This window comes from Coptis chinensis, chromosome 3 (assembly GCF_015680905.1).
Source record: "Coptis chinensis isolate HL-2020 chromosome 3, ASM1568090v1, whole genome shotgun sequence".
In the NCBI taxonomy this organism is placed as follows: domain Eukaryota; kingdom Viridiplantae; phylum Streptophyta; class Magnoliopsida; order Ranunculales; family Ranunculaceae; genus Coptis; species Coptis chinensis.
In genome coordinates this window covers 84,692,780-84,715,622 of record NC_141458.1, presented here as the reverse complement: position 1 = coordinate 84,715,622, position 22,843 = coordinate 84,692,780, and the positions used below count along the sequence as shown (strand labels likewise).

The 22,843-nt window shown below is 36.2% G+C and overlaps 1 protein-coding gene and 1 long non-coding RNA gene across 2 annotated transcripts; both read left to right on the top strand.

The window, feature by feature from the left end:
• The first annotated feature begins 4,627 nt into the window (after positions 1–4,627).
• On the top strand, positions 4,628–7,045 carry LOC147511218 (uncharacterized). Its single transcript, XR_015219279.1, has 3 exons — positions 4,628–5,961; positions 6,611–6,769; positions 6,986–7,045. It is a non-coding gene; the product is annotated as an uncharacterized LOC147511218 (long non-coding RNA).
• A 14,783-nt stretch (positions 7,046–21,828) lies between these two features.
• Positions 21,829–22,413, top strand: LOC147511217 (uncharacterized). The gene has a single exon (XM_086598399.1). It carries the CDS (start codon positions 21,829–21,831, stop codon positions 22,411–22,413), a length of 585 nt encoding a protein of 194 aa, XP_086454525.1.
• Positions 22,414–22,843: the final 430 nt, after the last annotated feature.

Below are 22,843 nucleotides of genomic sequence, written 5' to 3'. Positions count from 1 at the left end.
TTCTTGCAGAGAGGACCCACTCTGCGATAGAGCATGCATAAAGGTAAGTACTAGGCTGCCATAAGTTATTTACTCTTAGTTAGAAGCTAAGGTGCCTTTATGAAGGAACTAACTACCTTAAGCTAAGGCGCCTCGGTGGAGGAACTACCTGCCATGTAAAGAATGAAATATTATGTATATCTAAATGGTTTTACTAAGGCTACTCATACCAGCATTATTTATAATGCTGACCCGATTTGCATGTTTGCTAATCGGGTGTGTTCTTATATGAACATAGTCGATCAGCCTGGACAGGGTTAGCTGATGTTCGAGAAGGTGGCGTGCTGCTCGTGATTGATGTTAGCATTTATTTTTAATAAGATGTCGTTTCATTTTTCCTCAGAGATGTAGTGGAATTTGTTGGGGACATATGTTTAATTTATTTTTTTCCGAATTCTTAAGTGAAGAAGTTTGTAATTTAATTTTTGATCACAAGTTTTCTTAATGATGAGTGGATTGTTTGGAGTATTTTATTGTTTAGTTTTCCGCATGTGTTATTATTCATTATGGTTATGATATAGATTAGGTTGTGAGGTTGTTGTCACATCTCGGATATCGAGGAGTCGAATATCATTATTATTATCTGATTTATCGAAATTCGGGGTGTGACAGTAGTGCTACACGGACCTACTTTTTATACCTACTATTACGATGCACTATTTGGATAACGTTGGTTTGCATTGCAATACACACAGACATGTATCTCTATGTAAATCAATGATTAAGACTTTTGACACATCAGTAGGTCAAATAAGTGGATTGGGATCCAAACTGCATAGCAACCGAGTTCCACCAAATTAATCTGCCTCCTCTGCATGCGAGCCTATATAAGCGACAAAGAGAAACACGTTAAACTCAAGACTTTTACTAGTGCATGCAAGAATTAATACATTGGAGAAATGATTCACATACACGTACTCAATCAACTACTATACTATTGAATAATTTATGTTCTCACGTAGCACATGATGGCATGAAGCTCCTTCAAAGAAACCGAAGATTCTCCGCCCTCTTTTTAGGATAAGGGGAACAGTGTAGCTCAGGGGAAATCTGTTGAGATATTGCATATATAGGGCTGATACTCACATATCCTTGTAATTGATCTTGTGTTATTCCTTCCTATTCTAGAGATAGTGTAGCTGTACACTAGGTGTGGACAGATTCATTAGACTTGTAATTATATAAATTGTTTGGTCGTACACTAGGTGTGGACAGATTCATTAGACTTGTAATTATATAAATTGTTTAGTCGTAGGATCTACCTAAGGATTCATCATTATGTATGTATTTGTATAGATTTATTAAATAAGACAATCAATTATTACTCTAATTTTGAACTTGGTATCGGAGCGAGGTTCTAAAGAACACTGTACCGTCTCTATTCTTGAACATCCTAGCTACACTCTCGAATAAGTGATGCAAGGGTTTGATTGCAAATATCCCACCACCACCACCGCACATCCTAACTTGTAGAATTCCTATATAGTTCATAATGGCAAAGAGTGACACCGAATCATCAAGCACCAAGTCCATTATTGTTCAATCCGAAGGGTCAGTATTCAATGCAGGAATCACCCTCACTGAATCAAACTATGATGTATGGTCTCAAATCATTGAGATGCACATCGCAGAATATGAAAAACTCTCGTATATTAGTAGCAACACCAAGCAGCCCGCAGAATCAGATGAAGGGTACGACAAATGGTATGCAGAAAACCAAAAAGTCAAGCGATGGCTTTTGATGTCAATAAGTCTTGAAATCATGAAATGATACATATACTTACCCACTGCTAGAGAGATATAAGATGCTCTCTCAAAGGCATTCTACGATGGAAGTGATGAATTGCAGGTGTATACCTTGAATCAAAAGGCCTTTATGGTCAAACAAAATGGAAAAACCCTCTTTGTTTATTATGGAGAATCAACTGAAATTTTTCTTGAGTTACGTTGGATCTGATCACCGTGATAAGGTGGTTATGAAGAATCCCGATGATGTTGCAACATATCGAAAGTCGATTGAATGGCTAGCTAAGAGTGCATATATTCCTTGCCGGATTGGATGGTGAGTTCGAACAGTTAAATTGGCAAAATTTTTTTGCGCAAGGAACCTATGCCTGAATTAGAAGAATGTTATGCATTGGTCCGTCGTGAGTCTGTTCGACAAGCAATGATGAATGGAGAAACTGAAAATTCTAAAGCTTCAGCCATGGTGGCCTTCAACTGCCCTCCTCAAAAACAACAAGACCGAACCAAGCTGAGCAATCCTAAGACTACTAGCTAATGGTGCCAACAAGTCCACCTACAAATTAATGCACTCATTGTGAACAAACTGGTCATACCAAGAGTCGATATTTTGAACTTGTGGGGTTATCATAATAAGTCTACATGGATATCTCACCAGGATGCATGATAGCATAAATGCATAGTCGAAAGGTGTGCAGATTAAAGAAATCATTGCATGGGTTGAAACAATCTCCGAGAGCATGGTTTGGAAGGCTCACTAAGTCTATGAGACCCTTTGGTTACTGTCAGAGCAATTCAGACTACACTATTTTTGAAGAAGCAACGAGGTAAGATCACTGCACTTATTGTATATGTGGATGACATGGTGTGGTTACAGGGAATGATCTTGAGGAAAGGAGGCCTTACAGAGTTACTTGTCCAGAGAATTCGAAATGAAAAACCTCGGTTCCTTGAAATAGTTTCTTGGGATTGAAGTGTCTAGATCAGATAAAGGGATTTTTCTGTCTCAAAGAAAGTATGTATTATATTTGTTACAAGAAACTGGTATGTTGGCATGTCAACCAACTAATACACCAATAATGGAAGAAGGATTGAAGTTAAGTGTTGAGTCTAATCAGGTACCGGTTGATAAAAAGCAATACCAGAGACTCGTAGGGAGATTGATGTACTTAACACACACACACACACAACCGGACCTTGTCTATGCATTGAGTATTGTTAGCCAGTTTATGCATAATCTTGGTGAGCGACATATGAACGCAGCTATGCGACTTTTGAGGTATTTGAAGTTTGCTTATGGAAAGGGACTTTTGTTCACTAAAAATATAAATCATCGAAGTGTGAATGCATATACTGATGTTGATTGGGCTGGAGCAGTAGATGACATGCAAACTTCTTCAAGTTACTTCACCTTCGTAGGTGGTAATCTCGTTACATGGAAAAGTAAAAAAACATAATGTTGTTGCACGTTCAAGTGTAGAAACTTAATATAGAGGTATCACTACTAAAAAAAAGATATATTATAATGCTTGTTTTTTATCTATCTTGACTATATTTTTATGACGGCTGTTCCAACATTATGACACAAGCGTCAAGAAAATATTATGATTTTATGGCGACTGTTGCAATATTATGTTGAGTAAGAAAATATGATGATTTATTGACGGATTTTTCTTAAACAGTCAACTTTAGCAATATAATAAGCCGTCAACACCTCTCTTGACCATTTTTTTTTATATGTTGCGAACGTTGACATAGTCCTGAGTTATCACTTCTTTTAATGAGCCGTCAACCGGCAACCAAATAACCGTCAAGAGCACGCAGATGTAATGCACTTGGGCTTGGCCAACCTAAAAGTGTCACAACCTGTTTACGTTTCATGTGTTACTTGAACCGTCAATAAGTAAAATCGTGGAAACTTTTATAATTCAGGAGAGAAACTTTCGCAAAAAAAAAAACTCATAACATCTCAAATACACTTCATTTTATCTGCTTCAAAACCTAGGTGTCGACTCTTCCAACGCAAATATGTCTTGGTGTTATTTGATCTCCTCGGTTGGTCGTCTTCTTCATCGTCTTTCTCATTCTTAACATGGTGAACTACCGCCTTAAAAATGGTTTTAGAAGGTAAGTTTTCTAGTTGCTGAACAAAGTTTGCTCCTTTAGTGACAAGCCCTATAAAAAGAGTTACAATGAACATACTTTTCTAATCCTTTTCATTTAGAAGCACTTCTAAGCTCATTTGTCAAGTTCAAAATCGAAATTTATGAGTTCTAGATCTGAATTAAGTATATTCAAAGCCGGGGGGGAGGAGGATTTTGTGAACCAATATACTATGATTTTTATCTATTCTCATTATGTGATTTCTATGTTTTTCTAATTATTCAATAAATTTGCTATTTATAATGGGTCTTCTGGTATAGATTGCGCTATATTGGTGATATCTTTTGGGAGGTGGACACCGATCAATTAGTTCAGCAAGCCAGACTCCTTTCTATCGAAGAACCAAAAAAAAGCAGCCGGGACTCGGTTTATTAATCAGAATAGTTAAGTAAATAATTGTATTAACTAAAATGAGCCACCAATAGTAATATAATGTGTGTTATTTGTTTCAGGTATTCTCAGGCATACATTACTCTTGATATTGGTTATAACCGAGTAAAGCCGACATCGTATGCCAAAGTTGATGATTATTATAAATGTTCAATTCGATTAGGCGAGAAATAAAACTGTAAAAAGAAGAATTCCTTAATGATTAGGATTTAATTTACAGAAGCTAAGCTACAAAGACCGGTCGTTATGCGTTAAGGGGTCACTACTACGCAAAGTGTATCCAAAGACAAGGAATGATGCCAGTGTATCCTGTTTATCATTTTAATCGACCACCGGCCATGGGAGTTGCTGCAGCTATAGTTTTGGGGTTGAGATAAGTACTTTGTTTGTTAGTGGTGGGTTTGATCAGGCTAATCATATTTTCTGGTTACCCCTTTTCTTTTAAGTTTACTTGAAAGCACTCAACTGTTGAGGAAATGGGCAGATTCTTCTAATTTGGAATGGGCGACTTTTCACTAAGTTGGACATTTGATGCAGAAAGAATGGTGCACATTTGATGTTTGAAATAAGACTTTTTGATTGCTAGGATTGACAGTAACTCTTAAAAATGTGTTTAAGCTGGATGGTGTCGGTCAACTTGTTCAGGACTTTGTCTTTTTAACATTTATGTCGAATGAATGAATATCTTTGCGCACAAGATATTTGATAAAACACCAGATGGGGTTTTCTGTAAGCGTTTTGCTTCATTCAGTCCTAGTTTGATGTCTAGAAAATTGTTGTATTGCCCTCACTACTAGAAATGGAAAAGGATTATTGACCAGTTCAATTCAGCTGATAAAATATGCGTGGATTATTTCTTTTGGTTCATATGCATTTGATTTTAATAACTCCCTTCCTCCTATCTAGGTGTATCCCACGTAAACAGAACAACCCTTTTTGTTGGAAATTATTTATTGTTTTATTCAGTTTAGAAACATGTATTTGATGTAAAATTTGCATTCTTGTTTAAGAATTAAATCCCATCATATGGTAGGTATACTGTTCAAATAGTTCTCTATTAATGATTGTTTGTAGTATTTTATTTGTCCTTTTGATTACTCTGACAGTTGTGAATGTAATATACATATATGTGTATCCTGTGAAGCTTAGCCTTAGCCATGTTTTAGCCTGAGAACAACTCAAGACATGGTAAGTATGTGCTGGTATATGTTTCTTATCTTGCATGCTGTTAGAACTTTGTGGATTTTCTCATTACTTAGAATGATTGGAGATAGATGTCAGATACAAGAAAATGAAAGATGGTTTGGGTGGTATATTAGTCTTAATTATATTACAATAAGTTTCCGATTATTGTCATTCATATATATATTATTGTTTACCTTGATTAGCTACCCTGGACTAGGAGTTGGTTTTCCTTGCATGGTGCTACTAGCTTCAGAATTAAAAAAAAAAAAAATTGTTCTTTTTCTTCAGGTGTTCCATTTAAAGGGCATACATGTGGATTTGCAAACTTAAGTTGGAGTTATTGTAAGTAGCACCATTCTTGCATAGTTGCATGTGACAGGAACCCAGCTCTCTTCATTAAGATCCTTGCTAAAGAATATTTTGATGGATGCCATGTACGAGGTACACTATTTCTTCCTATCTGATGACAGTGTTCTGTATTTTCATTCAATGGCATTTTGAGGTGCCAAGGCACCCTTGAAAATAATAATTATGCAATTTAGTTTTGTACCTCACATTCAAACTTCAAAAGTTGATGTGTATATATATATATAATAGTAATGCAGCTGTAGTACTAACTATGGCTTGAGTTTTTTTTTTCCTGTAAAGTATTGAAGATTGAAGACAACTCAGATCGATAAAATTACTTATTAAGCCTAAAAATATCTTTGGAGAGTTTTGTCTACTACCCTCTTGTATTGTATCATGTTTAATATCTAATGAGTTAGTGAAGGTATTGCAGTACTCTCTCAAATAATTTGTCATGAAATACACAATTCACACAACGCATAAATTTTTGTTTGCAACTTTCCATATTTTCAGCCGTATATTTTGAATATGAGCGGGTATGATGTTTCTGCTCAATGGGAACACTTGCTTTTCTCATGAATCATGATAAATGTGGTAGTGGATATTCTTAAGGCCCATCCTTTCCATACATCTCCATGTCAACTTAACATAAACAACAAACAGATTCACGGCTCTGTTGATTTTGCCTTTAATTAATTACAGAATTGCATTTTCTAATGGAACTTTAATTGGACATTTGTAGATTCCAGATTTGGAAACTGGGAAGGACAAAATAGATGTTGTTGTGGTCGATGAAGAAGCTGTTGGAAGTATAAAAAGATCTAGACGTGGAGCCAAAATTCTATATGGTGATGGTGCATTTGAACTCTATCTGTCACAACAAAAGTCGAAAGAATTTGAGGTACTTGTTGTCAGTTGCATCTTCACTTCCTAGTTCCTATAAAACCTTTTGGTACATCAGTAGGGCATTGACTTGTACTTCTAGATCGTAGATAACAAATTTTCAGTTAAATACTCTGTTTCAATGATCCGAATCTTGAAGACGAACCGGTTAATTTCTTAGTATTGCTTGTAATATTAATTGGACATGATGAATTGCTATTGTGTTCCAAACAAGGGAGGAAGGATCTGAACGAATGCCGGATCACGAGAACCCGAGCTTCCTTCTATTGTTGTCGAAGATGTAATTTTCTAGCAATGCCCAACATGATTTCGACCTTACCGATCACACACAAAAAGGTGATTTCTACATTGTACATTAGTAAGTTATAGTATATACATGTGGTGCGGTTACGAGGTCCTTTGTCACCCAGTATAAGTACATTGAGCTCTTGCTAATGTGAGAACTGAGAACAAAGATTCCAAGTGGAGCAATTGAAAAAAAGATGGTAAAAGTTTTGCATGAAGGGCAGCAGAAATGCCTTGGTGAAAAATGCATATTGTTCAGAGGTTGCTTATCTTACCAGGAAGAGGTGGCACGTCAAAGTGGCATGTGGAGAGGGTCCATCACTCTTAATCCGATCGCTGGCTTCACCTCGGCTTTGTCCAATTTTCATCTGTGGTGCTAATACATCTGAGGAAAATCTCTTGGGTCATTACCATTATCTGGTTTGGCAACGTTCTGTGATGTCCCGGCTCTTTAGATTGATCGATGTAATACATTGCATTGGGTATGATTCACAAACTGTATAAATCTGATTGGTTCTTTTCTAGATTTAACTTATTTCATAGGCTGGAAATGAATCCAAGTAAATTGAATGAGTTATGTAAATTGCATTGTTGTTGGATTAATTATGAGACTTGATTTTGAATCAAGTGTTTGAGTTATTTAATTTTTTTCTCCGTGAATATGAACAAGTTTAGAGTGATTTTTTTTCCGCAATGGAATTGAGGTGTATGAATGCATTGGTTTACACAGGAATTTCAAATTTACAAGAATTTTCAGATTTACAGGGAAAAAAAAGAAAAAAGGAAAAAGAAGAAGTTATGACGGCTTTTAAAAAACTGTCGTGTTACATACCAATTCTTAACAGTTTTTAGTGTTAATTTCTTGACGCTTTAAATAAAAACAGCCATAAACGAAGGTTTAATTCTTGATAGTTTTTCTAGTAAACTATGACGGTTAAGTAAAACATGTAATGTAGAAGGATCTAGTTATGATGTTTATAAATAGAAGTTTGTTATATTAAATTCGAGCTTTTATGTCAGTTTCTCCATAACCGTCATCAAATTTATGAAGTTTTTTTTTAAATTTTATGAACGGGCTCTATAATGACGGTTGTTTTTTAAATGTAAAAATGTCATTAAATCTATTTCATGACGGCTTAAAAGCCGTCATCACAAGTCTTTTTTTTAGTAGTGTATGGTACTGGGAGTTTGTGAAGTATTATGGCTAAGACTTATCTTGAGGGATTTGGGCTATTCGCCTAGGCAACTGTAGCGATTCGATTATATTAATTGTGACAATAAAGCAGCACGTGATCGATATTATTCATAACCCGGTTCAACATGATCGTACAAAGCACGTGGAAATAGATAGATTCTTCATCAAGGAGAAGTTGGATGAGAATATTGTGGAGTTGCCTAAGATTTGATTAGAGGATCAGTTGGTCGAGATCCTCACCAAAGCAATTTCAGGTCAAGTGTTCTCCAAGTTTTTGGGTAAGTTGGGCATGTGTGACATCTATGCACCAACTTGAGGGGGAGTGTTTTTGCAAATATTGGGCTGATACTCACAGATGCTTTTAATTGATCTTGTGTTATTCCTTCCTATTCCGGATAGTACACTAGGTGTGGACAGATTCATTAGACTTGTAATTTATGGAAATTGTTTGATTGTAGGATACACCTGAGGATTCATCACTATACATAGAGTAGTGCTATATGGACCTACTTTTTAGACCTACTATTGCGACTCATTATTTGGAGAACGTTGGTTTGCATTGCAATACACACGGACATGTATCTCTATGTAAATCAATGGTTACTATTAGTAGGTCGCTTAAGTAGGTCAAATTAGTAGGTCTATGTATCATTACTTTATATATGTATCGGTATAGATTCATTAAATAAGACAATCAATTACTCTGATTTTGAACTAAATCTTGTATTTCTTCGCGGGGAGGATTCTAATCAAGGTGGGCTGCTACTACTAACTTACACTACTAATTATTATTATTTTTTTTAGGGTGAATTATATACTATTTTTTTTTATTGGGAAATTTTGTGTTGCCAAGATCCGCGCCTCTAAAGTTGTGGACGAAGATCGCGCGTTTATACTAAATCATACCAAGGCCGAAAGTTTTGGGATTTGAAGATATTTCGAACCCTCCCAAAATCGATACATATCGGAAAAATTGAAAAATCGGATCGATATATCGTTTTTGCCCATTTTGGTGATAATTAGGAGTGTCCACGGTTCGGTTCGGTCCGGTTTTAGGTGAAATCTTAAGCCGAACCGATAGTACTCGGTTCCTAAAAAATAGAACCGGTAGCAAACCGATGGATCACAAAAACCGGGTATAGACCAAACCGTAAATTCGGTTCGGTTCGGTCTAAAACCGGTGCTTAATCCCCTTTACATGGTCCAATATTTTTTAGTTAAGTCCAACCTCTTTAAAGACTTCTCCCAACAGTTTTCTTGTAATTTTAGGTGATGTGGGACTAAAAGAAAATGAAATTACGGTGGACCAGGTAGAGGAGTACTTGCTTAGACAAATTTAGTCCCACATGGGCAAGAGAACACCATATATAAACAAAACTCTTAATAAATAGAGTTATCCTTCTGCCACATTTCATGAGCTGTTGGGATGGACTTTTCAGAAGTGCGGTCAAACTTCAATACTAACTCTTGGGGTGTGCTGTATATAGCCGGTTCGGTTCGGTTTAAATGGTTGACCGAGAGCATAAACCGAAGATCGGACCGAAATGATTCGGTTTACAAAATAAGAACCGTTAACCGAACCAAATTGTGAATAAACCATTTGAACCGGCTGGTTTGAAGCGGTTCGGTTTGGTTTTTCGGTTTTCCAGTTTTAGTGAACAGCCCTAGTGATAATATTCAAAAAAAATAAAAAAATTGGGATATATAAGAAATATCACCGATATATAACGATATATATCGGTCAACAGTCAACAAAATCGGTCAAAAGTCAAACTATCCAATCAAGTCAAACGATATATGTCGAACATGTTGCCGATATATAAAATATATATCGATTTAAAATTAATTTAATTTTCGGAACCGATATTTCAAATGTTTCGAAGTTAGTAGGCTGAAAAAACGATAAATATCGTCGAAAAATTGATTTTTCGACCGATATTTTCGGCCCTGAACCATACTAGTTAATGGTTATAGAGTGTAGACCTCCACGTCATAGACCCTTTCATTGCTTTATCTGCTGCTCGTCAATATGCACTAGGTCTTAATTCTCTTGCATCGATCTGTTCCTGTTGTCTTCATCCTATTTCTATGTGGAACAACAGCCATTGATGCTGGTTACTAATCTTGTTCATGATCATAACGAGAATTGGAGTAAAAGTCTCCGCGCCATCTTAGGTATGACTATCGTAAGTATTATGTAGTAGCCCAGCTTGTCTTGCTAACTCGGAAATCGGAATACCGAGTAATTGGTAAACCATTTCCATACTCCCCAGTTCTCAAATCCTGGAATACAATATGGTGTCTCTTTATATAATCGTGCATACAGACCAAGTGATGCTAATTAGAGTCTTAAGTGTGAGATAATTGATTCTTAAACAAAACCAGTTTCACAAAAAAAGAAAAAAATATATATTCAAATAGATATATGCAAACACTAGCCACTTCATAATCAGTATATCTTTGAGGATGCCTTTCAAACCCCCGGTCACAGCCTTCATCTTCGTAAGCTCTCCCTGCGGCAGCACTAGCTATTAGCACCATGAGCCACCTCATCATAGTAACTCAACCTACAGGGAGGATGCTCCAAAGGGCTACCAACGCCTCTTAAAGCAAGAGGATCTAGCAAAGCTAAATGGTGTCGGCCTGACCGAGGACTCGCTACCACCTCGAGGAACCATCCCTCGTCCAGAACGAATATCTCTATGAGCAGCGTGATTTCGATTACCCTTCTGTTGTGGAGTAACAATCTGGCCTTAACCTTAACCTGAATATGATTCGTCAATTTAAGATCCCATTTGAAACTAAAACAGACATACTCCATACATACAGGGTTCAAACAAAAAACTATCTTTTCAATTCCTAACTATGCATTTTTAGTAGCTCCAGCACATTCGACATCATTATCGCCCACCACGGCGGCACACCACATTAGTAGTAGTATAAATATATTTTTTCTCCAAATTAAAGCGCCCCCTTCTTTTATACTCACTTCACCTTGCTCACCTTCACAAGTAACACCAAAAGAAATAATTTGACTCATATATTTCAACATTTTCCCCCTGTCAACCTTTCTCCCACTCCTCTTCTCTACTCTCATTCTCATCACCGTCAACAACGTAATCAGTGCTATCGTCGTCGGTTGGCTAGTGTGGAAATGAGATTCATGTGGAAAATTTGCGAAGTCTGTACAAACCGTACTAAAAGTGAAGTAACCATTATCGATTTTTCATATTCTTTTATATGGACTTCAATTTCGGTGACTTTTATATGGACTTCAAATTTTAAACTTGGACCTCGGGCTTGAAATTCAGGTATGAAACGAACTTAGAAGCTTAAATTTGGTTTCCTGTTTCGTCTTCTGATATAGAAACAAACTACTTACAACTTCTTACATTTGAATATGATCAGTCTATCTTAGGAAATTATGAAAGTAGAATTTACAAACATGTGTGATAAAATTGGCCATCTCGTGTTGGAATAGAGATTTTCTTATTTTAGAAAGTAACCTTATCAAAAGTTGTTTTGAAATTTGAAAAATCTAAACCGTTGGATAATTTTATAACACTGTAAACAAATTTTGATACGTCTAGACATCTTCAAAAGTGCCGATTTTTTCTAAAGATGATCTATATTGTGGGAAGAACATCTCCACAAAAAAATAGCTTTTAATTCATTGTTTTTCATGGTGGAGTTTCTTTGGAGTTCGTATAAGTGGAGTTTATATAACGGGCAGGATATATGAAACTATGAAAATTGAAGAAGTAAATTATGTAGGGTTAATAATTTTTTGAGTTTAGTCTAATACGTTTGCATCCAATTTATGATTTCATGTTAATTATTATTTGATATTAGTTTAATGTAGTTGCATCTAGTTTCCGATTTCTCCTTAATTATTCTTAGGTTAGTTCAACGTAGTTGCATCCAATTTCCGATTTTTCATTAATTATTCTTTGAGGTTAGTTTAATGTAGCTGTATCCAATTTTTTATTTTCCATTAATTATTCTTTAAGATTAGTTCTAGTTGCATCCAGTTTATGATTTACCATTAAATATTCTTTGAGGTTAGTTCAATATATTTGTATCCAATTCGATTTTCCGTTAATTAGTCTTTGATATTAGTTCAATACAGTTGCATCTAGTTTCCATTAATAAGTTTTTAAGTTTAATTCATTACAGTTGCATCTAGATTCTGCTGAGTTCCCGTTAATTATTTTTTAAGGCTAGTTCAATGTATTTGCATCCCGTCTGATTTCTCGTTAATTATTCTTTGAGGATAACTCAATAATCAATTTGCATCCAATTTCCGATTTTCTGTTAATTACTCTTTGAGCTTAGTTCAACGCATTTACATCCAATTTTTGAGTTCATTTTAATTATTCTTTGAGGTTTGTTCTATGCATTTGCATCTAATTTCCGATTTTTCATTAATTGTTCTTTGATGTTAGTTCAATGCAGTTGCTTCAAGTTTATGATTTGTCGTTAATTATTCTTTGAGATTAGTTGTTGTATCAAGTTTTTGATTGCTCGTTAATTATTCTTTAAGATTAGTTTAATGCATTTGCATCCAATGTCCGATTTTCCGTTAATTATTATTTGAGTTAAGTTTAAAACAGTAGCATCCAATTTTTGATATCTCATTAATTATTCTTTGAGATTAGTCAATGCATTTGCATCCAGTTTTCAATTTCTAATTAATTATTTTTTAAAGTTAGTTCAACGACTCGCAAATCTTAGTATCATTAAAACCTTGTTAGTAAGCCACTCCAAATCAAACCCCTTTAGGCCTTTATATAAGACATGCACTTCTTAGAAGTTGGAAAAAATTTCTAGTTATAGAGTGCCTGTGAAATTGCAATAAGTGTCATAGCCCATAGCTCTAGCTAGTCATACTCTCCGCATGTGTCTTGCTAATAAAAATTATACTAATGGCCAGCGATAAAAACGATGAACATCAGTGTATAACCAAATTATGTGTACTTGTGATGCCTTCTTTAGGAGGAGAATGCCAATTTCTAGTGCTAAAATTGGTCTTAGGCCACGAGGAGAAAATAAAATAATTTGGTTCATAAAAGCAATGAGCCAATGCAAAATCCGAAAAAAGTCAGTGGTCATGTGAAAGCATTCAACCAATCAACTATCTACCAAGTGGTTGAAGTCTCTCAAAGCTTGCATAGTTTACATAGGCTTTATCACTTAGTTGTTTTGGGCTGACGGGGTTTGATAATGATTTGTCTCGATCTATATCAAAGTTACCAACCTGTGTTTAAGTGTTATATTCATGTGCTTCATACTATGTTAGATGAAATCGAGCTTTATTTTGGGTTTTAGGCTTTTAGCTCAAATTGCATCCGGAGTTGAGATGAGACTCAGGTGGATGGTTAAAACTTTCGTGTGATGGATTGGGTTCAAAGTCAACTCAATAGCGACCCATCTATGCATCTAACTGGAGCCCAAGATGAGCCTATAAGACTGTAAGGTAAATCCAACGCAAAATACAAATTCTTATACAGCCCAGATTGTAGTGTTCATGGACACGTTACTCTATCAATGTCTTGATCATTTCCTTCCACACCAAGACCAAACAATGAGTCACAAACCCATAAACTAAATTGATCCAAGAAAAAGATAATAAACGTCCAACAAAGACGATGGAAATTCTTTATTTGTCTGATTTTCCTTAGTGTCAATTCCTTATTTATCTGATTTTTCTTTAAGTCTCATATGTTTTTTTGGAATTAGCCCAAGTGTTTTGCAAAAATAGGAGACTCTGTGAAGGCTCAAAAAATAGAGTAGACAAGGTGTAGCTATAATATATATCTAAGGATTCCAAGTATGTTACATTATTTGTACGTTGTAATTTTAGGTAATTAAGCCATTACCATTTTCACATTATAAAACAAGCAACACGTACGTTGATCCCAATTTTCTTATAATATTTGGTATAGAGTTACTGTCTCAACGAATCAAGATGACCTCTCTTAGATGTTTGATAGGTTTTCTTCTTCACGTCCTAGTTTTTTGTCTCTTAATCCATGGCTCCTCTGCTGCAAACCAAGAACTAATCACTAGGGTATGCACCGAGTACCGGGAGACTTCAGGTTCTGCAACAAAACCCTTTTTGAAGACCCACGTACCCCAGCAGCTAGTATTGAAGGACTATGCGCAATAGCACTTGGATTATCTATTGATTTTGTAAGACATACAATTAGGGGTGTCTCTTTTTGCCGAATTTCCGATTTTTCCGAAATCCGATTCGAAATTGGTCTGGCTCTGGGTGTAGTTTTCATGGGCCGATTTTCCGATTTCCGAAAATTCCGAAAAAAAATTGGATCGGATTTGGATATAATTCTAAAATCCGATCCGATCCAAAAATTCCAAAATTTCCGATATTATTGCCAATTTATTCCGAAAATATATACTTATCTCACTATCCACTTGATTAGATCTCGACCGTTTATTCATTTTCTAGTTTTTTACTTCCAAAAACAAAACAAAAACATAACCTAGCCGCTACTTCCCCACTTGAATTGGACCACTTTACTGTTATTACACCGTCTTCCATAACAACAATGATATGAAAAAACATGTCATTGAGTCATACAATGACTTCCAGACCAATCCAAAAGCCAAATTCCAATAGATAGAATATTATGTAAAGCTACTTAGAGTCCAAGACCATAATCCATTATTTATGCAGACACTTCACGCTTTAATTTCTACACACGAAAAAAGATTGAAACATTACAAATACCCATACCTCAACAGAATGCAATGCTTGCTATTGGTGGCTGCAGGTTCTTTTTCTCGTTTTTTCTTGGATAACTTGTTTGAATGAAAATGAGTTTTCTCAGTAAACAAGTGTGTATTGTTGTTAGTGCATTGGTGTTGTGGACATGGTTTTCTCTCCCTACAATGAACATTGGCGTATGATATTCCAAAAATAATTGAAAGTAAAGAGATCTTTGAAAATTTACCAAGTATTCTGAAATTTCTGAGTTATTCCGAAAGTTCTGAAATTGGAAATATATTTTGAATCCGAAAAAAAATTAGATCGGATTTGGCTAGCATATTAGGTTCCGAAAAAAATTTGGAAAAATTCCGAAGGAGGTTGATCCGATCCGATCCGATCCGAAGTCACCCCTACATACAATTGATAACATCGATGGTTTTCTTCGCAATACTTTTGATTCTGTTAGTGGTTCTGTTACTAAGAAAAGGCTAGTCCAATACTGTCGTAAAAACTATACTTCAGCATATGACGATTTCTACAATGCATGGAAATTTTCTGGCACCAAGTGTTTCGTGGATGTTGTCAAGCTGGTGACAAATGGGACTAACAAAGCAATTGATTGTTTGGACGAGTTTAGAAGGCCGCCGCTTATACAGACTTGTCCTGTAGCTCCAATGATTTACCAGTTGTTTACTTTCGAAGGAATTATCTTCAGTATAACACAGGATTTGATCGGAGCTGGCTCAAGGCAAAGACAAAATCTAGGGCCTTTAACGGAGGAAAATAAAATCCACAGTAAGCTTTAAAAAGTAAACTAAAGGTGTGTAAGAAACCCAAATTATCTATGAACTAACCCTCTACTACTTTAAATAATCGCCAACCCTCGTCTACAGCTGCAATAGTTAAAAACTATTTTTTTTATGTATTTCTAATCTCTTGGTCACTTTTTTCTCAAGACTATTTTGTCCCATTAAAACTGTCAGTAGTGAGATTATTTTTGGATCTTGAATCAAGAGGGCATCTGTGTGCGCAGGGTAAGAGGGCATAGATCCATACCTTGCAATGTAACTTGAGTCTGGCGCCTTAGACCACTCGGCCATCCTGACTTCATTGACTAATTTGCACGCATGTTTATAACACCAAAACCTAACCACTTAGCTGGTCATATACATTTTAGTCACACAAAAATTTGTGAAACCATCAAAATGAAAATACAATACGAACCATCTATCTAATAAGCTAGGGTTTTTTTTTTCTACTACAAAACAAAATAACACACAAAGTACGGTCCATATCATTTTAAGCACCATTCAATGGCTATTCAGTAGCTGATTAACCTCGAGATAAGAGTTCCAATTAGAATTTTGAAACGGGACACTTACGGGAACGGATCCCACTTGGTTTTTACAAGCTTAGTTTCCATCATCGGGTCGCGGGTTTGAGCCAGTTGTTAGTTTCAATTTCATATTTTTTGGTTAAATCTTTTTCAAATTCACTCACCAAACTTGGGAGAAGAAGAAGCTGATTGTGATTTCGGCATTCACTTCGATTCTCTATTCATTTTTTTTTTTTTTTTTTTCAATTTTCCACTTTATCAATTTCTCTCTCTTCTTAAACCAGATATGATTTGATTATGAATTTGAAATATAATTATTTCGGCATTTTACAGGAACGTTTACAATCTCTATTTGAGTATCTATCTATTGAATATAATTTTTAATGGTTTTGGATCTGTTTGATATTGGAAATTTTGATTGGATTGTAATTTAGCTTGGTTTTTGTTGTTTAATGTTTGATTGGTTGGATTAAAATGAGTTGGTTGTTGTTTCGTTGTTAGATTTTGTTTGGATCTTTGCATTGGTATTAAGAAGAATGTTCTACCGTATCTGAGATTTGTTTTTCTTAGTGTTAGTTGATACATTGTACTGCTTGCATATTGCGATTTGTTAAGTGATTGTTCTGATTTGAAAATGTTCAAAAGTTTTATTGTTAAGGGGCTACTTGACGCACCCTTAAACATAGATTTGGCATATTTTGATTCGTGAGCAGTTTTGTGTTTTGATCACTAATCTTTCACTTATTGGTTTCAACCAACAAGCTTTGATTTGTGCCTCCCTATTGACGCCCTTCCACTTCTTGATTGTACGTGTTATAAACGTGATGTATCACAGTAGTTGCTCCAAACTGTGATGTGCTTAGTGGAAATTCTGATGAAATTGATGCGTGGGAAGTTGTTATGCTACCTATATGTTATGATATCCTTTGTTTTCCAATCATAGAATGTTCGATCACTTTGTTAATGTATAGCATTGAGCTTGGGCTGCAGTTCAGTTCCGTTCTCGAGCATGCTGTGTTATAAAATGCTGACTTTGTTTCTCCAAACATATAGCACTTTGTTAATATTTTATTCTAACTTTACCATGTTGAAAATGTTGCAGGAAAAGGAGAGGGGAGAGTCCCCCTTGGCAGGATCCTTTGGATTGGAGAACAATGCTAAAGTATGCATCCGCTGCATGTTTCTTCACAGTGGTAACATGCCATGCATATCGCTGAAGTTGTTGTAAATTAGCTTTTTCATATAACATCACAGCTGAAGACAGATAAAGACTCTTGAGTGGACATCTGACGTATATATATTTCGTGTGCTAAAAGGCAATTGAAAAAGAGATAGTGGTTTTCCTACAACTCCATTGAAGTGGAACTAAGCTTTATTGTAAGTTTATTTCAAGTGCCCCGTTTCTTTATTTGGGTATAAGTTGCTCACATATGATTTTCAGTCAATGCGTAAAGAAATTTATGTCTTTTATTTATTAAGACATTGAAGTGGAACCAAACTTTTTTTGTTTTCGCGTGGTACTGCAAATTATCTTGAGCCACTCGCCCACCCCTGATCACAAACATGGGGAAAAAAAAATTATGCACAAAATGTTTGTTTGAATATAACTTTTGAAATGTGTCTCAAGTTCTAAACCTAAAAATGCATGGAAGAAAACATAATGAAGTCGTGAACCTGAAAATGTGTCCAGGTAAATGGGAGGACATCCATTGTAAAGCTTACTCATGCAGGTTGGAAAAGTAAGAGTTTTCTTTCTCTAAGGTGCAATGGTTTCTGCGTGTCTTACTCGGTAAATAATTTACTTTGTGATTTTTCTTACTTCTTTTTCTTCATTTGATGTTCACAATAAAATGTTTGTCTAATAAAACCGCATATGCCTATATTGGGTTGATTGGCAGGCCAAACTTGAGACTGTGCGGAAAGTTTGTGAGATTGTTAGAATCAACTTCATCCATTTCATCTGTACAATTGGACATTGCTCGCTTATAAGCAAACTAGGGAAGAAATTCTAGCTTCCTTGCTTGAAAAGTACATGCAAGTAGCATGTTTTAGGTAGTTTTGTGTATTTAGTGTGTCGTTGAATATGAGGGTACCTACATTATGCTTAAGGTTTTTATTTGTGGTGATAAATTCTATGCAGGTTGGCCGCATCAAACTGGAGTGGAGAAGACTCTTTTTATTATTTGAACTTTTTCATAAGTCTCGGGTTATTAAAGTGAACGTTGAAAGATTATATGTATTATTCATTGAAGCTTTCTTATAGAACACCCCGGGAGCCAATTTTTTTTAATGAATTGGGGTTTGAGCTTAATTAGTTGCTCTATCAGTTGATTATATTTCTTTTTCTTCACAACATTTCATATTCTGATGCCTGGAAAGATATGTCAGGTCTGCCCATGCTGGAGAAGTAGCTGGACAATTAAACCTTTTCACCCTAATATTTTAACTATTGGTCTACTTCATCTTCATGTCTGCAGCTTAAGGCTCAGTTCAACCTAAAAAGTGAGCATTCTTAACATAAAGGCACAAGTCTAGTGGCTTGATCTTCTATACTTACCTATACACAATCAAAACCGTTCACTATGCAAATGAGTTATTTCATGAAAAAGAAATACAAGCAAAAGCATTGTGTCTTGAGTGCCGACCAACTAAGTAGATAAATCATCTCTCTCTCTCATCTCCTCTCCTCTGAAATGGAGAAAACCAATGAGGAACTACAAAATTTAGAAAAAGATTTCAACAAAAAACTCTCCATTCCTACCCAAAAAGAAAAACGAGTAGTCTTACCTACTGATGTGTGGGAGAACATGGAGGAAAACAACAAGCTTTTCTTAGCTGCAAAAGTGGTTAGCGATAACCATCATCAACAACACCCAGGCCTCTTTTTGGAAGCCATTAGAAATGCTTGGAGCTCTATCCAAATTTCATCAATCAAGCATATTGAAACCTGCTATTCATCATCAAATTCTCATCTCAAGAAGACCTTGAAAGGGTCTTCAAAAGAGCCCCATGGATAATAAGGAAACACCTCTTGGTTCTTAAAAAGTTGGATCATCACACTGTTACAAACAAAATTTAGTTCGATAATGCACTTGTGTGGGTGCAAATTCATGACCTTCCTCAGGCTTTAATCACAAAAAAAAAGCTTGCGTCTTAATTGCAAATAGTGTTGGTTTCTCAATTGCAGACACCTACGCTGAAGTTACTCAACAGGGGCGCTGCTATGCAAGGATTAAAGTATGGGTTGACATGCATAAGCCTCTTACTTTACACTCTGCCACAACGAATCCAAAAAATGGTGAAGATCGAGCTGAAAATCTCCTTTTAATATGAGAAAACTGGTATTGTTTGCTTTAAGTGTGTAAGGCTTGGACATTTTCAATCAGAATCCGAATTCAAAGAAGCAGAAGCAGGTCCAACAAGAGCACTTTTATATATTATCACCGAGGTGTTCAAGACATGGAAGTTAAACAACTCAAGTAATACATCATTGACTCCAAAAGCACTTAGTGTTGAAACAACAGTGGAGCAACCACTACCAACAACAAGCTCTCCATTAACAATTACTAGAAATCTCTTACCACAGTTGGAGGCAGTAGCTAACTCCAAAGGGAAGAAGGTGTACAGAATCTCTACTGGGGCGCACAAGATTAATTAGTCAGGTGCAACCTAAGCATGTAAGCTCTCCAATGGTCAATGCATCGAAATCGGTCCCTAGTACCTCGGGCAAAGTATTGTTGGGGTCTGTTCCTAGTACCAACAAAGCTGCAAACCTAGGAACAAGCAGCTAGCCCTATGATAGACGACTCTGATTATGACCCTTCAGAAATCTCTCCAACGAATATTTCAAACTCAACAGCTGGAGCTGACTCTGTTAGTTTCATTGGGCCAAACAATGCTGCTAAGTTGGTTAACCCAAGGTCAGCCACATGGAAACAAGTGGACCCAAACCCCAACCCACTTCAAAGTATTCTCAACTCTGAAAGCCCAACACCCTTTGCAAATCCTGTTGCAACATTGTCGAGCCTACTTCCAGAACCCAAAAAGCTCTCCACCACTTTTGTCTTTTCCTCTCCATCACTTGAACGCCCAAAGCTCCCCACCTTGAGGCACAAGCAGTAGCCAAGAGAAAGCTTGACAACCTTCGTGTTTTCACCAGAAAGTACATGGAATGTGAGCTTGACCTTTCCAATTTCAAGTCCTTTGAAGAATTTGGAGGCAGTTGGTGCAATTGGTGAGGAGATTGTGTTGTCTGAAAACGGTAATGGAGGCGTGGGCAACACCGAATCCGAGCACAACAATGCACATATTCACTTTAGTGATGCTGATATTGGAGGGAAGTGCTCCCTCCTCGAGGTAACTATGGTTAAGCTTATATAGATATAATATGAAATTGAATATTAAAGACTGCATGTTCTATTTCATATTCGATTTCTTTATTGACCATGATCAACTTTTAATTTCATTAGTTACTTCGACTCTTTTTAACTCCCCTCGCCATCATAATAAGCAACATGACATGTCTTTTCTCTGTACACATGTTGAGATTATTTTTTGTGCTGAGCTTGCTTATTATAGAAAGCATACTACTGTTGACTTTTGTATTATACTTGATCTTACTTGCACTTTGAGTTGTAATAATACATACAAGCCTTTTGACAATGATCAAATGCATCATGACATGTTAGTATCCTTATTTGGCAATATAAATGTTAACTTTTGCAGTATGCACTCTCATGTAAATAACAAGTTCTTGCTTGATGATAGCCCTAACATGCTAGAACTACTTATTTGTATGTCTTTGCATATTTTGCATTATGTTAGGTTTAGTACCAATCCTTCTTTTTGTGGAGCCTTGAGGATTAATTACTGCCACATGTTGAATCTCATCACACAAGCACACACCATCTGTACCTATGGTATCTCTGTTGGGCATGAACATTTATTCTCTCTTTATGCTTTTATATGGAATATGTTTAGGTCCATTAATCTAAGTGCCAGTTTTGCCTTGCTACAAGTTTCCATGATGAGTGTCATTTTTACGCTCTATTCGTTTATGTTTGTTGAACATGTGGTGAAACCTCTCTCTTGCATCATGTTTTCTTTGGCTAGTCAGGTTTGGTGTGAACACCATTCCTCTCAGTCATTTACTCTTTTTTTGGCGGTGAGCCCAGTGAAGACTCTCCGCCAATACCAATGAGTATCTTTGCGTGGAATCGTCGTGGGAGTGGGAATCCTATGACAATTCATCATCTTAAAACCCACATTAAAGATCTTGACCCTGATATCTGTTTCCTCTCTAAAACAAGGGTGGATGCGTCCACTTGTTTCATGAGATTCTCCCCCCTCGCCTTCTATCACTCTACGTGCGTTCCAGCCGATGGCCTCAGTGGTGGTCTCTAGCTGGGATGGAAATCTTCTCTTGATATGGAAATTATTTTCACCTCGAAATGGTATATTGCAGCATTAGTAAAGAACTACCCGACCAATCAATAGTGGCTTTGCACTTTCATGTACGGGCACCCTGATGTCTCGAAGAGACCGGAGCTTTGGAACAACTTCACTGACCTCGCAGGAAATCACTCCATCCCCTGGCTTATTGTAGGTGACTTAAATGAGATTACTAGTCCAGATGAGAAATATGGAAGAATTCCTTTCAACCCTGAACAAGCGACCCCGTTCCTGGATTTTATGTTCTCAGCCGACTTCTTGGACTTGGGTTTTGAAGGTGTTCCTTTTATATGGAGTAGCAAAAGATACAAGAATGCTGGTAAAGATCTTACTAAAGCGCGTTTAGATAGGGCTATTGTCGACACGGCATGGCGCACTTTGTTTCCTAATGCTAAAACTATCAATATGCCCATTGAACGTACTCCAAAACCTTTCCATTTCCAATCCATTTGGACTACATCCCCGGATTGCAAAGACATCATCCAAAAGTCTTGGAGGGATAATAACAAAGGCTCGCAAGCCTATCGTTTTTGTCAAAAGCTTAAGAAAGTGAAGAAGAATCTCAAAGTATGGAATAGTAATATCTTTGGAAATGTCCATGCTCGGATTAGAAATCTTCGAGAGGAGATTAGAATTATCCAATAAAATCGGAATTCCGATCATGAACAAGAGAGGCAGTTGCAAGAAGACCTCCGCCAAGCTACCTTATTTGAAGAAAAGCTTTGGCATGATAAGTTAAGAGACCTCAAGCTTTATTGTGATTGATAAATGTAAAAATAGTAGAATCCTAATATCATGTTAACAACACTAATACGTAATCCTACCGTTCTTACGTTTAAATCAATTCTTCTTACTCTCAAGTCATAATCATGCAATATAATGAGTAAGGATTCGTTCCACTCTTAAACCCTCAAGACTTAAATTGAATTCAACTAATCAAACCCAAAAGGAACAATGGTGAGAGTAATGATTTGATGTGAATTTTCTATTCTACCATTCCCAACAATTGAATCTAAACAAGACATAATATAAAGATTTGAACTTTATTTGTTTAAACTCAATTTGAAACTACTCA